This window comes from Camellia sinensis, unplaced genomic scaffold (assembly GCF_055761805.1).
Source record: "Camellia sinensis isolate YWXY unplaced genomic scaffold, ASM5576180v1 Unanchor2, whole genome shotgun sequence".
In the NCBI taxonomy this organism is placed as follows: domain Eukaryota; kingdom Viridiplantae; phylum Streptophyta; class Magnoliopsida; order Ericales; family Theaceae; genus Camellia; species Camellia sinensis.
This window is the reverse complement of record NW_028129079.1, coordinates 22,401,190-22,417,604: the sequence shown is the minus strand read 5'-3', so window position 1 is coordinate 22,417,604 and position 16,415 is coordinate 22,401,190. Positions and strand designations below refer to the sequence as shown.

Sequence of the window (16,415 nt, the reverse complement as noted above, 5' to 3'; positions counted from 1 at the left end):
TGCCGGAGTGCCACTCCGTGTAGCTTGTTAGATACGCCTCGTTGTTAGCCGATGTCATAGCCTGTCAGAGAGCCCATACCGCTTTGCTTGTTGAACACCCTCCCACCATGCTTTGTCTGGCCTGACAGCCACCTTTTCAGAATGAACCCAACCAGTCGCCGCCACGTGTCTCAGCAGAGGGTTAACCCCAGAACCGGGTATAGAAAACTATCATTTGGTGTCATAACCTTGTCTTGTAGAGAGAGAAGCTCTAGGAGGAAGAAAGAGTTTTAGAGTGAGGAAGTAGATCTTCAAGCTTGATTTCTAGAGATCCAACCGTTAGATCCGCGTTCTAAGGTTAGATTCTTGATCTACTCATGATGTTCTTTATGTTTATGTTATTGCATTGCATGATTGAAAATGATTTGTAAGCCATGCATCGTTTTGAAGCTCGATTCTAGAAAGAGAAAATGACATTCATGTGTTCTTCAAGAAAGTCTTGTTTGATCCGAAAGCTTGCATAAAGAATCATGATTTTGTGTTTGTTTCCGCAAGGATTTCAAGCACGGGTACCCAGGTCCATGTTTTCAAACTCATAGCACGAAAATCCCAGATTTGTGATGGCAGATTATGATCAAACATTCGTATTTTTCATGTTTTCACACCCATGTTCTTCATGTTCATCAACAGAGGGGAACCCAGAGTTTCCCGACCTCTTTCCTTGCATGTGGCCCTCGGGAACACACCTCGGCAAGGAGGTGTGGAACCTCGGCCTAGACCTGGTTGGTGCCCAGCATGATTTCCGAAAACATTTGTGTATATGAGAGACTTGTTTGAAAGCGCATTCAATAGGCTTTGCCATGTGTTGTAGGACTTGGGCTTGTCTCGACCCCGACGTGTGAAGAAACGATGTGAGTGGTATTTTTAATAAAGCTATGTTACACTTGCTTTCATAAATCTCGTCTTGCCTTGTTTTGAAAAGTACTTGATCTAGCATGAATGACTATCCCTATTTTGTATATCAAATGCTATCTTGTTTTGATGACTTGTCTTGACAGTCCTTAGTGCTAGAGGACTCTAAACTTTCGCAGCACAGCTTGTCTTGACAGTCCTTAGTGCTAGAGGACTCTAAACTTTTGCAGCACAGCTTGTCTTGACAGTCCTTAGTGCTAGAGGACTCTAAACTTTTGCAGCACAGCTTGTCTTGACAGTCCTTAGTGCTAGAGGACTCTAAACTTTGGCAGCACAGCTTGTCTTGACAGTCCTTAGTGCTAGAGGACTCTAAACTTTCGCAGCACAGCTCGTCTTGAAACTCTTGTCTTGATATGTCATCACCCCTTGAAATAAGTAGATGTTATTAACATCCAAAGAACATGAAAGCCGGCAAATGAACTTGATTTCCCTCTTGATCGAAAAGTATGCTATGTATAGTTTTGAAAGAAATCTTGGATATCAATCATGCAAAACCTTTATTTCTAGTATCATTCACTGAGTATCCAAGCTCACCCTCTCTATATATATGTAGGTGAGGAACAAGAAGGCATTGAGGCCTAGACGTGATTGCCGATGTGTTTTGGGTGCTTTGCCGACATGTTTGGATCTGCGTTTTGCATCGTCTTGAAGATTATGCTTCTCGGCTTATGTTTCCTTTGTTTGTTTTGGCATATGTCGGCTTGAGAAGCCTTTTGGTCAGGATGTGTTTTGTGTTCCATTTTGTTGTATCTAAAATTGTAAGACTTGTAAAGATGTTTGATGTATGGCATTCCATTGGACTTATGCACGGCTCTCATGGACAACTCGGTTTATATGTATATTTTGCTTCCGCTCTTGTAAGCCCCATATTTCATACTCTGATTGTGTGTGATTTTTGTGAGACGGCCTTCGGTAACCTCGGGTTACTGGCCATCACGGCACCAAACTACTAGGGGCGGTTTGGGGGCGTGACAAGAACACTGTGGAAACAGATTATTAGACGCAAATATGGTACTGAGGGAGGTGGATGGCTACCATCATTGGTGGCTTCAGGAAACATGTCACTTGTTTGGGGAGATGTTTTGTCTTTGCCAAACTCCAATTCTGCACTGAATGATTTCTTTGTATCCAATATAAGAATTCAAAATAGGGATGGCTGCGGGGTTCAATTTTGGTTGGACAAATGGTTTAGATCATTTAGTTTGGACTCATGCGTAGCCAGATCCTAAGTAAGCTTTGAATTCACCTCTGCTAGCTGTACCCTCTCTTTTTCAAATTGGCGCGGCATGTTTTGCAGCTCTTCAATGATGCCTTTCAGACCCTTCAATTTAAAGAGGGTCTATCAAGCTCAACTTTTTGATTTTCTGTGACACCAATTGTTTCATGAGCTTGTTCTTCATACATTTTTATCTTTCCTTGAAGTTCATTTAGCTTTGCGGCTAAGTCCTTCACTTCTAGATCTCTTTGACTAAATTTCTAAATGGTTTCATGTAACTTTCTTTCATTCTCTAAAACCCGTGCTTCAGCTTCTAAATTAAGTTCAGATGCTTTCGAGTGTTGATCAGTTAATTCAGTAATAGTATTCATGTGATACATCAGTTGCATAGAAGTGGCTTCCTTTTCAGTATGAGCTGAGTTCAGTAATTGTTCAAGTTCATTAACCTTGTTTTCAAGCTATGTATTTCTCTCAACCAACAGTTCATTCTCTGAGAAAAACTGTGCAGCTTTCTATTCTACCTCCAAAATCTTTCTTTTGAGTGGATGAATTTCCTAGACTTTTCAGGTTGTCTATAGATAAAGGGGATCATTAAGGATGTTTGTGCAAAATAGGGGCACTTCTGGGGACTACAACTTCAATTCCAGAAGACAACTTCTTGCTTGGGAGGAGGAAGAGGTTTCTAGGTTGCAGATTATGCTCATTACTCCTCCAAACCTGACATAGAATTGCCCTAGTTCACTCAGGTAGGGGCCAACTTCCACTACAACAAAATGCATCTTTGGCGAAATTAGCAACTAAAAAAAATTTAGTCGCCAAAAGTTATAGAATTGGCGAACTAAAAATTTTTTTAGTTGGTAAAAATACAATATTTAGCTACTAATTTTTTTTAGCAGGGGTATATTGGTTATTGGCAACTAAAAAAAAATTTAGTCGCTAAAAATTGCCAGAATTGGCGACAAAAAAGAATTTTAGTCGCTGTATATTGAGTTTGGCTACTTAACCAATTTAGTCGCTGAATAAAAAATAAAAAATTATTTTTTACCTTTGGCGACTAAAATTTTGGTCACCAAAAGTTTATTTTCAGCGACAAAAAGAATTTTAGTCACCGTATGTTGAGTTTTGGCTAAAATATTTAGTCGCCGAATAGAAAATAAAAAATTATTTTTTCACCTTTGGCGACTAAAATTTTGGTCGGTAAAAGTTTATTTTCAGCGACAAAAAGAATTTTAGTCGCTGTATATTGAGTTTTGGCGACTAACATTTTAGTTGCCGTTTGAGTTGATTTGGCTACTAAATAATTTAGTCGTTATTACTTACATTTTTGCCGACAAAATTTGAAATTAGTCGCCAAAGGTGCCAAAATTTTAGTGTTAAAATAAAAACCTATTGGCGCCCTCCCAGTATTCTCCTCAGTTTAGGAATACAAAACTCTCTCTCTTTCTCTCTCTCCCCCTCTTACACACACACAATCTCAGTCACCACCAAATCTAACCTCACCTCACCACAAGCGCTTACCACCGGGAAGCATTCGACGTCGCACATTGCCACCGCCACTGTCACAAATCGCCACCGTTGCAAATCACCACCGCTACTGCCGCAATACCAGGTTATATCTCGCTCTTTCTCTCAGTCTCGTGCTCTCTCTCGTTCTCGCTCTCGCTCTCGAGCTTGCTGTATCCTCAAATGGTATAAAACTTGCCCTATCTCCTTTTACTCTTACTTCCTAAATCTGTCTCGATTTTGCTCTCGATATTCCTCTCTCGATTTCGCTCTGTTTCTCGCTCTATAAATTGCCATGGTCGTTTGAATAAGAGACCTCCAACGGTACAAACTCCCTCAATTTCTTTATCTGGTAATCTTTTCGTTCTCTTCCTTTCTCTCTCGGATCTCCTCTCTCTTTGTTTCTTCTTATTTTATGATCTGAATCTACTTCTAGGGTTTGGATTGAAACATTAAAGGTCTTTGGATGCCTAGTTATGTATTTATGAAATTTAATTCATTTCATTTTTTTTGTTGCATTTTATAGGTCATTGGATTCATGAAATGGGATGCTCACTGTTGGTGACCATGGCTTCCCTCATTTGCTTGATAATTTTGCCTATAATATTTTAGTAAGTTGTTTAGCTGTACACTGATGTATTTTCTGGACTTCAACAGTTGTTTTTGCTGAATTCATTCTTGTTTTCTATTGAAGATACTTGTCTCCATATACTAATTTTAACTTTTCTGGTTTGTTTCAGTTCAAGGAAAACCATCAAAGGCAGTTGTGGATATCCAGTATTCAATGTTGCAACAAAATTTGTCCATAGCTAATCCAAAAAAGGTTGGATGACTTCCACACTTTGATTGTGAGTTTTTAATTTCATCTGTTTAAAATTTGTAGTTATTACATAGTCTTGTTTCTGTTACTATTAGTATTATTTGTTTATTTTATTGGGGAGAATCACTGGATAAGATATTTAATGTTTTCACAAGCTAAGTTTTTGGATTTGTGCAGTATGGTGTATAGATTAGTGATGCAATATATAGAGGTGTTGCCATGTACTTGAGATGATTGTTTTGAGGCACTGCTTTTACTTGAATTACTGTACCTGATTATTTATGAAGTGCACCCTGCTTATAATGGTACATATTTGGGAAATATACATTAGAATTGGCTGATACTTGGATAAAGATGCAGGGTAGATGGTTGTCCTGACTGCAACTGAAACATAAGTTGATGTTTTACTCCATTTTGCTTGCCTTTTCATTCCAAACTTTTATCAAAAATCATAATCCAAACATAACATTAATAATTGTAGTCTTATTGATCCAACAAACCTAACGCCTGCACCATACATTTATGCACTTCAACTAAATTCTACACAGCTCTTGAAACCTTTTTGATATATATTTTTTTCATTTACAAGTCAATATTATTTTATTGGGTAATGTTACTCAGGTCAAAAAAATTAGACTTACTTTTCAAACTTAATGATGTGGCAGTCTATTAGAATATTTAAGACAAATCTCTCTGTCTCTCATGTCTTCTTTAATTATTAACTAATTATCTTACTTACACATCTAGAAAGTGGGTTTAGAAAATGATCTTTAATATCATTTTCTTATTTTATTTTGTTTTATTTTACAGGGATTGAAGTCAAACCTGGCTCACCATACACTTGCCAACTTGATCCGGGAGTAAAGCTTCACATATCTCAGGTTTAGTTTCCTTTCTCAAACTAACGCCTCTTTCCTGGATTCAACCATATATAGTCAACAAAACTCTGGTTTTAGATCCCAAATTTCTCAAGGTTTTATTTAATTTTAAAAAAATTTATGTATATATATGTTACAATTTTATCTCTTGTTTTGTAAAAGACACCCAATTTTGATATAAAAACAAGGCCTATAAAAAAAAAAATCAATGTTTTACTATCTAAAAAAAAAAACCAATAGTTTAAAACTTAGATGTTATAGTTAATAAAATAGATAATCAATTGAGTTATCTTTTTTTTTTTTTTTTTGATCAAGAAGTGAGTTAGCTCAATTGGCCTCTTTTGTGTACGTTTTGACTCAGAGAGGTGGTGGTAAGGGAAGGATGGAGGGAGAAAAGAGTGAAAACTAATTTTGAAAACAAGTAGAACACTTTTTTTTCTTTCAAAATTTTTTGAAAATTTGAGCATCAGTTTCATTTTTTTTAAAAGCAAAAACAGTATACTAATTAAGTTTTTTGTTTATAATTTACAAACAAAATGAAAACATAAACAGAAAACTAAAACTTTACCTAACGAGAAGGTTTCTCTGTTTAATTGGGTCTATTTGGTGTAGTTTATTATAAGTTAACAGTTTATAATAAAAAAATATAAGTCAAAGTATCCCTTCACTAATTTTCAGATAATCAATTTTTTTAACTTATTTAAATTATTTAATATTTGATAAACTATAAGTAAAAGTTACACTAAACAATTTAACACTAATTTTCACAATAATAAACCAATCTATTGAAATTTGGTTTTGATTGATGTGATCAAACAGGCAACACTAGGCCTTGGTTCATCTACAAGGAGAAGCATACTTAAAGGTGCTCCAAAAGATAAGTGTGCAGTGTTCTTGTGTTCACTAATGGTAGGGAACAAGTGCTCATGCAAGTTGAATTTGGAGTTAAATAGTAATGATGAAGTAACATTCTCAGTTGCGGGCCCTCAAAGCGTTCATCTCTCTGGTTTCCTCACCAGTTATCTTGATTCAAGAATCAAAATCCAGTAAAATATAGATGTTTGAGCCCCCAATTATATACATTGTGGTGTACAGAAAAAAGAGTAGTGTATGTAATTGCATGAATTTAAATAATAGTATCAGTTGATATATTCACGAGTAACCATAACCAAAATTTAAAATCCTGATATGTAAATTGAATCTTAATGATGGATGTAAATAAGAAACGATTATAGTAAATTATATGGCTATATACATTGAAAGTATTTTAAGCATTTTAGAGAGTGAAGGTAAGGTGACAACACCAAGGATGTCACTAGAGAGGCTAAGAGAGTTTCAATGTGATGTAAGTCAAGGGTGAGAGTTGAGGGAAGTGATAAATCTGTGTGAATCTAACAACTATAGCGACGGTTGGAATGGAGGTAAGAATATATAAAGAATAGTGGTATAAAAACTGCAGCTATAGAACCTTATTAAATGTCCTCACTTGTTTGGTGCCTAAACGATATACTTGGGGAATGGGAACATGGTTTTGGGCATTTGGTATAGATTGAATTCTTGAGTTTACAATACTATTAATTTGTTGCTTGAAGCTATGTTGAAAAATGTAGCAATGTGGCAGGAGGCTAGGGTTTTTGGGCCAGTTCAGTATTATTCTTATCTCTCTCTCTCTCTCTTGTTTAGCATCTCACTTATGATACATTGGTTGCTATATCCTGTAGCATCTCTCTCTCTCAACTATTTTTTTTATTATTATTATTATGTTCATTTGAGCAGGAAAACTCAATGGCTTTGGCATTGTGGAGTAGCTTAAAGGGCAGCATAGTATATTGAGAGACTGTATTGAACAACTAACGGCAGTTGAATCATCAAGAAAAAATCTTGTGTCTTATCTGAGAGGCTCTTCGGGAGCAGGTTGGCTATCATATCTTTGAAACTATGTGTTTTGAATTTCTTTTCCCTGTATCCATCGTTCTTTGTTTCTATATCTTTTGTGATGTAAAGTATCACGATTTTGTTATCAGGAATTCAAACTGGATCAAATCTTCAATCAATTTCAGGTAATTCTGTTGCCTCATGGTTTGGCTCTTTTGGGTGGATTATCACTTGGTTATTTTTTCTTTTTGTGTGGATTATAAATTGGTTATTTTTTCTTATTGCGTCATTGTTTGGCTCTGTTGCAGTGTACTTTATTTACAAATTTCTAGTGGAATTTCCAACAGGTTTCTATTAAGGATCACTTTTGACATACAACATTAATCAAAGAAGAATAGCTTCATCATTATTTACTATAATTTCATATGATTTTAGACCTTTTTAAACAAAATTAATAATAATAATAAATCTGAAAATATGGAGTATTGCTGACATTAAAAAAAATTAATAATAATAATAATAATTTTTAAACTTGGCCTGACATTAACCATTAAGGAACAAGTCCCATTAGTCATTGTTTTGACTGGTGGGTTAACTAGTTGAACCATCATATGCAAAAAATTGTTGTAAATTTTAAGAAACATATGAACCTTAGATAAATATAAGGTCAAAGAATCTGTGTGCACGTGCATTTGTTCATTTTTACTCAAACTTATCTATTTACTTTGACAACTTTCTTTAGCATTTTTGGGTCAGTTTTGGTTATTTTTATAATTCCTTTAAGATTCTTATTCGAACTAAAATCACTTTTTACTTTATGTTAGCCAACTTTCTGATAAGAAATCATTTAGCTGTCTGTTTATGTGGTGCTATTCCTCTATAGCTTTCACTACCAACTAGGAGCTCCCTTAACTTGGAGAATGAAAATTTTCTTTCAAAAATTCTGAATCAGATTTCACATGCATTAACTTCTCATTTGGCACTCAATCAGCCCACTAGGAATGTTTATGGCTTTACCATAGTTATAGCCTAATACGGCCTAAACTTGGTGGAAATAGGGCTATTGGGAGAAAAAATTCAAAACAACCCCCGAACCACCGTGTGGTTCTCACGGACAGTTTCCTCATGACAAATAGGACTTGTGACAACTGACGGAATGTAATTCGGACCTGTAGGTTGGGAGTTAGAGTCGAATACGCCCTAAACTTAGTCGAAAAAGGGCTTTCCGGGGGCGAAAATTCAAAACAGCCCCCGAACTACCGTGTGGCTCTCACGGATAGCTTCCCCATGAAAAATAGGACTTGTGACAACTGAGGGAATGTAATTCGGACCCGTAAGTTGGCAATTAGAGCCGAATACGCCCTAAACTTAGTAGAAAAAGGACTTTCCAGGGGCAAACCAGTCTCAAGTCAGATTCTAGATGTAGAATTAAGTAAATTTATGCGAGTGTGATAGTCTTAGGTCAATGATGAGGTTGGTGAAGAGATGGGTAGTTAGCATCCTTAAACTAAAAAAAAAAAAACACACAAGACCTGTGGCAAAACACCTTAATTAGCGTACCTTAAACTTACCCGAAAAAGGACGATAAGGGGGCAAAAATGGGAAATAGCCCCCGAACCACCGTACGAATGTCACGGCCACCTTCGTCGTGACAAATAGGACCTGTCACAATAGACGGAATGTCATTAGCACACGTAATTTGGGAGTTACAACCGAAAACGCATTAAACTTAACTGAAAAAGGGCGATAAGGGGGCGAAAATGCGAAACAGCCCCCGAACCACAGTACCGATGTCACGGCCACATTCCCTGTGATGAATAGGACCTGTGACAATAGACAGAATGTAATTAGCATGTGTAGGTTGGGAGTTAGAGCCGAAAACGCCTTAAATTTAATTGAAAAATGGCGTTAATAGGGCAAAAATGCAAAACAGCCCCCGAACCACCATACAGATGTCACGGCCACCTTCCCTGTCACAAATAGAACATGTAACAATAGACGGAATGTAATTAGCACACGCAATTTGGGAGTTAGAGCCAAAAACGCATTAAACTTAACCGAAAAATGGCGTTAAGGGGGCGAAAATGCAAATCAGCCCCCAATCCACCGTACGGATGTGGCCGTGACATCACTATGGTTTAAATGACATCACTTAAAAGACTTTTCTTCATTTTTACGTACATATACATCTACGATAAATTGTATGTATATATATAAAATTTATTTTGACTTTTTTTGTGTGATTCTGTGTATGAAGCTTTTCATGGTCGTTGTCGCTATATGCTTAGCTAGATATAGTGATCTATTTGCCTATAATTTTCATTTCATTCACTGTTATTAATGTCCAATGTCGAATGTGTTACAAATAACTTCAATTCGAGTCCTGCAGTAATTAAGGAAGTTGAGAGCAAATCAGCAAGCACAGTTACATCTGAAAGTGGTGAGCAACAACATCAGAAGTTGTTGAATGTATCTAGTCAAACAGTTAGTCGCACGAGTGGGCTTTTGTCATCTCTAAAGGTGGTTACTCTTAGAAAAAGTTGTGTTACAAGACAAGCATTGAGGGTTGAAGTAGTTGGTGGGAGAAAATTTGAAGGGCGTAAATCTTTCTCGGGAAAATCCGGTGTGGGCTCCTCTTCACACCCTGGTTATAATGTTAAGAACACGACACTTCGTGCATCACTGAACAAAGATGTAACACCTGATAATAATCAAAATGCCATGAGAGCGCCTCAAGCAAATTGCAACAAAGTAAGAAAGTCAAATATGTCCAAGGAATCTACTGCTAAGACTCGGGATTTGACTTTTAAATCTGGATGTGGAAGTATAATCATTGCTGCCGCAAAGTCAGCCCACCTAGAAACTACAAAATCAAAGGTGAGAAGCTACAACATTTTGATTAATGACACCAAACTTGGCATATTTACTTCTGTTTGAAATCCATCTATTCACCTTCAATCTGCTACTTAGTTTTCAATCCTGAATAAGTTCAACAGACTAAAAACTTGGCATATTTAGTCTAGAATCATGGTTAGTTAGCTGATTATGCATAAAATTTTCACGTTAACAAAGTTGTGCATTCTAAAGCCACGAGGCTACATAGAGTCAATGCACAAGATTCTATGACTAGTGCTACAAAAGCAAATGACAAAGTGGGAGTCAACAAATATAATAGACTTGGAAATGGTAAAGTGAATGTTACGAGTCAGAGACCAAACACCGGTGCTGGAGGCACGGTTCAGCAGGTTCAGATAGTGACAAAGCAAAAGAGTATTGTTCCAAAGGTATATCAATTGTTAGTTAATTGATCTCTCATGTCTTGTTTTCAATATAATTTACTTCTGTTTGAATCTATCTATTCACCTTCAATCTGCTACTTAGTTTTCAATCCTGAATAAGTACAGCAGACTAAACACCCGGCATATTTAGTAGGTAATGATTTAGTATGTGCCTGGGAGTTAAGTTCAAACACACTCATCATTATGTGCCAATTGGATCTATAGAATGATGTGGATTTGCAAAAAGAAAAAGTAACACTTTTTCCATGACTTGAGTCAATGAGCAATCAATTGCAGCATTTACTGTTACCGACTTGATGCATTTAGATGCATATGCATTTTTTTACTATGTTAACCACGCAACACTATGTACCATAAATCATAACAGACCTTATAAAAGTCGTATAAAACAAGCTAGATTTCACACTTGGCTGCTAACCTTTGCTATAGAGATTAAAAATAAGAAGTGATCTATTTTGCACAAAAAACTGTAAATGTAAAGGTGATAAAAAGAAGCGACGATGAAGAAGAAAAATAATTGAAGGAAAGAGAAGAGGAACAAAATTCTACCTGTGAGCCACACAATACGATAGTTCTCAACTATCTAAGCCCGCAACTCTTACCACATCACTTCAAACCTACATTTATGAAGACAAAAAAAAAAGAAAAAAAAAACAGTAGAGATCTAAGTGAAACAATGATTGAAGAATGAGTAGAAGAAAACATAACGAGAAAAAGAAAAAGAAAAAAAAAGAAGGTAATGTCTCTTTTTCTCATTTCTTTCTACTATCATTATACTATTTAGCTTCTAAATTGAAATTTCAAATTTATTCTGCTCATGTTTAAAAGAATCAAGCACATTCTTAAGTTGAAAAAAAATTCAATTGTAAGTTAAGTAATCTCAATTTTTTTTGGGTTAAAAAAGTTGAGAAAATCAAATAATCTAGAATCTAGAATTGTAATCAAACACCATTAATTGACCTCTTTTTAATCAAATAACAAAATATGCTTGCTGTCAGTTTCCAGCTTTGTTTTTGGACTGCTCTTATTTTTGTTGTCGAATTGTCAAACTGTCTAACTCACAATCACATAGACTTCAGGCAAAAATTTCAAAAGCGAAAGGGAAATAAAGAATCATTTTCTTCCATAAATGTCTCAAATTCTTAATATGAATAGAACGTAAGGAAGTAGTTTATTTCTTGTACTTGATTTCTGGCCTCTGTTCTATTTGTGGACAAACAATCATATGAAGAGACAAAAAAAGTCACCCAAACAATCCTTCCCCTCCCCCTTCTCCCCTCCCCTCACCCCTCACTACAACAAATTTGCTAGTCAATAGATATTTCAGCTTTTGTTTCACACTGTTGTACAATTTCAAGTAATCTCTTTTGATAAACCATGACAATAATTTGAATTTTGGTTGCACAATACTGCAAAAATGCCCAAGTCCTTCAATAAAAAAACTGAAACAAATTTAAAATTCAAGGTCTGTTTGTTTGCCCATAGAGTGTAGGTGGAAAGATAATGAAACATTAATTGATAAACTTATGTACTTGCAATTCTTTAGCATTCAGTAACTAAAACTACTCATCATGAGTTCATTAATAGAGATCAGTAGCATTCTTTTTGCACTCTTCCCTCATTACACTCCTATCTCATCAATTCTTAATAACCCTAGAAATTGTTGTCTCTACCATAGAATCGTGACTTGTTTTCAAGTTTTTGAACACTAAAGAAATACATGTAAACAAAAAACACCACTAAACATTAAATCTAAGTAGATTTTGTAGACAAAACATAAAGCAATTATGAACAACTCTAAAGTTGTTTATTCTTTCTTAGTCAATCTTTAAATTTCTGCCAAATCATATATTTTAAGAAATATAAACGCAATCCATGAAATAATTTGGAGTAGTAAGCAATCCATGAAATATCCAGTGATTACAAAAAATATAAACACAAACGTCACACACATAAATCAATTTATATAAATTTTTTGGTAAGAGTGTAAAGGCACACAGATACAAAATGTGAGAAACAATTATGCACATGTACAAACCGTGAAACGGACTATATGAAATGTGACTAAAATAAAACAAAACAAAGCTGCAACTGTTATACCACAATGGGGAAATCACTGACTTGAACTAATTTACTGACTACAAAAAAGTAAAAGACAGAATGGCGATTGTTCAAAGCCTCCACATCTATAAACATTGTATTAAGTTTATCTTAACCTAGAACAAAACAATGTAGACAAAATTATATTGCAAAATTTAATTGATTAGGCTTTTCGGGGCATAACTATATCATGCCAATTTTATGATTCACAAGACCAAAAAGAAAAGGAGGGAGGGGGAGGGAAGGTAATTCTTTAACAAATATGAGCTTCAAAGTTGCACCTCAGTCTATTGTTTGCTTCTGTAAGTTGAGCTCGCATCATCCTCAATTGGTTGGATAATTCCTATCCATAACAATTTCAATAAAATATGTCAAAAAAGAAGTTCACTGGGATTCTACCAATGCATAAGAACTCAAATTCAAAACATTACGGTGACAACAGTGACAAAGGGCTAACCTCAATTCATTGAGTCCCGTGAAAGGAGGAAGAAAAAAAAAAAACCTTAGTTCTTTCACGAGGGTTAATCCTTTAAGATTTAAAAGATTCATCAAAATAAACACAAACCTTGAACCCAAAAAGTCTTATATATTTACATCATGGTCCAACTTCTTAAAGGTTTTCTTTAGTGCCTATATTCTCAAATAGAACACCAAAAGGCTTGAATGAATATGATATGTTTATCGTTTCATATTTAATGAAAGCAGAGAAAGAAAGAATGAATTGGTGTACTAGAGAACGGGCAGTATTAATCTTACTTCAAGGCTCTCCAACTTCCTGGTCATTCAAATAAAAATTATTCAGTGACATTGTGACAAATGCAATTCAAATTTAACCAAAAAAAAAAAAAAGAAAAGAAAAGAAAAACAACTCTTCATCCTCATAGATTTAAAGCATATCTGTACTGACCTTTTTGTCCTTTCTTGTGGTGTTAGTTGAGCGAATTTTGTAATAACCTCTTCAATGTTGCTGAACAAAAAAACACATGATTTCAAGAAATGATAAATGGTGCACATATTTTATGTTTTATATTTAATACACATTACTACTATTATTATGCAAATTTAAAATTGACAAAAAAAAGAAAATAAAATGTTACAGACATCCCCAGAAGCTCAGGAGTTTTTCAAAACCAAGCCTGATATGATAACATCAAGTAAACAGGACGTACACTCAAATTAGCTTAATTCAGCAATTCAGCAACCAATGAATTAGGAAATCTTTCAAGAATTCACAATCCCATGGCTCCCAAATCAAGATAGTAGAAAAATCATTCTCCTCGTCAAGAATTTGGCTGCATCATTAGTACACATAAGTAGCTAATTAATGTTTCAGTATATATGGGTCATAAATATATTGCATTCAAAAGAATACAAGTTTGCCAGTTTTCAAATACCATTCTTTACATTCTATATGAACTCATTCTGGCTCTAACATCTTCCATAACTACTTTAATAATAATATCCACATGTTTCCTCTTTTTTTCATGAAAAATTAGTCATTTCTTTCTCTCTATCTGTGGTAGAAGGCTATCCAGGTCTACAAACATTTATTCCCCAATTCAATTAGCCCAAAAAATTAAGAAATTTAGTTAACGCTTTAGAGCTCAACCTTTATTGTTAAAACCTCACTTTTGTATAATATAAACTAGCAAAAATGTCAATACTCCTTATTTGCAATCTTCCCAAAAATTGTGCAAGTTAAATTAGATGGAAAAAAACTTAAATCAAAGGACACCAGGGTAACTAAGATGATTTAGTTTTATGGATATAGATAAGATGGTAGCATCAAACGATCCCTAGGGAAAAGTTGTTACTAATGGTCCATAGATGTAGAAGTAATTGTGGGGAATTTCATTAAAAGTAACAGTAGTCAGAAAACTGTGAATTTGTGGGTGAATGTAAATCACATAACTTTAAATTGTTTGAGGTTCATGCATATTCACAACTACAAGTACTTGAAGAAATTGTTCATACACGAATGAAGAAATTGAAATTAATATCTGAATGGCTAGCAGATGGGAACGATTATGACCAAATGATGTTAAAAAACTATTCCATTTTGAACTCAAAATTATATAGATAATGAAAATTACAAAAGGAATAGAGAGGAGGAGCGAAAAGGGGGCCTTGTAATTACTGGGGTGGAAATGTTAGGCATATCATTATCTAATATCAGCCATGTGCATCCAATTCAATTCAAGTTAAATTCGATAACATGTTCCAAAAGCCTTTCTTGCCTTTAACCAAAACCCAAGTTTTTTTTTTCTATGTTCGTGTTTTCTATGATTATTATTTATTACTTTCCTAAAGTTTTTAAGTTCCATGCAAATGACTTTTTTTTTTTTTTTCTTTTCGTATTCATATTGCAAAAGCTTGGAGCATTCTTTGTCTGACATAATTAGTATGAAATCCCGTAGGTCTCAAAAACTGGAGAAAAAGGCAAGTTGGGTTCCATGTGAGCAGAACTCATAGGCATGTTCTTTCCAACAAAACAATCACCTTACCAAATAAAATTATAATAATTTTAACAACAATTAAAATAAACAAGGTTTTTTTTACGAAGGTAGGTCCGCAGATAATGTGGCCTGTAGTATATGCTTCTCAAATTCATTGTACTATGCTGAAAATTACTATGCTGCTGCATATGGAGAGGTTATAGTATCTTCGACTATGCTCAAATATTATTGTGCGGCTGCACATGGTGGTCGACTAAGAAATGCAAAACAAACGTGTAAAGATGTTCGTTTTCCCCTAATTTGATCACAAATCTATATGGAACACACCAAAAGATTTTATCAACAAACAATTTGCAGAGTCTTAAAAACTAGTGTTGAACTCATGCAATGCATTGGATAATTAATTTTAAGCAGGCATTTCTTGCTAAATATATATTATAATACATTTAAACCACTACATGACAAATTTATTTTGTAATTCCAACAAACACACTATTCAGTCAATTAAACAAACACATAAAGTGCACAGTTAAGACTAGTACCAGTAACCCAAGAAACCCACATTGAGGACGACTATATCATACTTACATTTGAGCAGAAATGGAGAGAAAAATTAGGCCAAAGATGAACTGTCCAACTTCTAATTTCGTTTCTGACACGTTAATGTGCCTCGCCGCCTGGTCTTTCTCATCGCAATCAGCCCGTTCGAGATCGCCGTTCTGACGAGTTCGACGATAGTCCTTTGTAGACAAAGGTTTTGAAACAGTTGAGGGGAGTGTAGGGTCTGGATTTGAACATATGGCTTGTGGAGGGATTGGAGAAGATCGAAGGTAGGGTTAGGGTTTTAGATCCGACGACGAGAGTGGAGAAGATGAAGTAGACGACCAGTGAAGAGAATAGGAGAAGAGAGAGAGGGCGGTGAGGGAGGAGGTGTGGCGGTGGCAGTGGTGGTCGCCGGTGGCGGCACCAGAAGTGACGGCGTAGGAGACGGAAGAGATAAAAGAGAGAGGAGAGTGAGAGGGAGTGTTAGGTTAGGGATTGAGGATTTGAGATCGTCAGAAACCGGGGGGGGGCGGGAAAAAGAAAGAATTTTTTTTTTTTGTTAATTTTTTTTTAATTTTAATTTTTTTTTAGGTTACTAAGGTTGAAAATTTATTTGTTTTATTTTTATTTTACTGAAAAAAAATTATTTTTTTTATTTGGCAGAAGTAAAGGTAATATTTTAATGAAAAATATTTTCTGTTAAAATAAAGTTAATTTTTTTGTGGTCAATGGAAAAAAAAAATTGCAACCCATGAAGGTGGTAGAGGAGATGTG

At 35.1% G+C, this 16,415-nt stretch overlaps 1 protein-coding gene and 2 long non-coding RNA genes across 3 annotated transcripts; 2 read left to right on the top strand and 1 right to left on the bottom strand.

The window, feature by feature from the left end:
• Positions 1-3,572: 3,572 nt before the first annotated feature.
• LOC114290370 (uncharacterized) lies at positions 3,573-6,607 on the top strand. Its single transcript, XR_014358322.1, has 5 exons — positions 3,573-3,776; positions 4,197-4,281; positions 4,411-4,518; positions 5,301-5,371; positions 6,188-6,607. It is a non-coding gene; the product is annotated as an uncharacterized LOC114290370 (long non-coding RNA).
• Positions 6,608-6,783: 176 nt separating this feature from the next.
• LOC145815400 (uncharacterized) lies at positions 6,784-10,220 on the top strand. The gene is made up of 4 exons (XM_082912047.1): positions 6,784-6,789; positions 7,177-7,282; positions 7,393-7,428; positions 9,633-10,220. Exons 1-4 carry the CDS (start codon positions 6,784-6,786, stop codon positions 10,178-10,180), a joined length of 696 nt encoding a protein of 231 aa, XP_082768173.1. The 3' UTR covers positions 10,181-10,220.
• A 3,041-nt stretch (positions 10,221-13,261) lies between these two features.
• LOC145815385 (uncharacterized) lies at positions 13,262-16,135 on the bottom strand. Its single transcript, XR_014358323.1, has 3 exons — positions 15,687-16,135; positions 13,550-13,609; positions 13,262-13,417 (listed from the first exon to the last, which is right to left on the bottom strand). It is a non-coding gene; the product is annotated as an uncharacterized LOC145815385 (long non-coding RNA).
• Between the last annotated feature and the right edge of the window lie 280 nt (positions 16,136-16,415).

Coding starts and splice junctions, on each gene's coding strand:
- LOC145815400 (XM_082912047.1), top strand. Junction 7,283..7,392: donor GAGAGGCTCTTCGGGAGCAG/GTTGGCTATCAT, acceptor TTTTGTTATCAG/GAATTCAAACTGGATCAAAT. Junction 7,429..9,632: donor AAATCTTCAATCAATTTCAG/GTAATTCTGTTG, acceptor CGAGTCCTGCAG/TAATTAAGGAAGTTGAGAGC.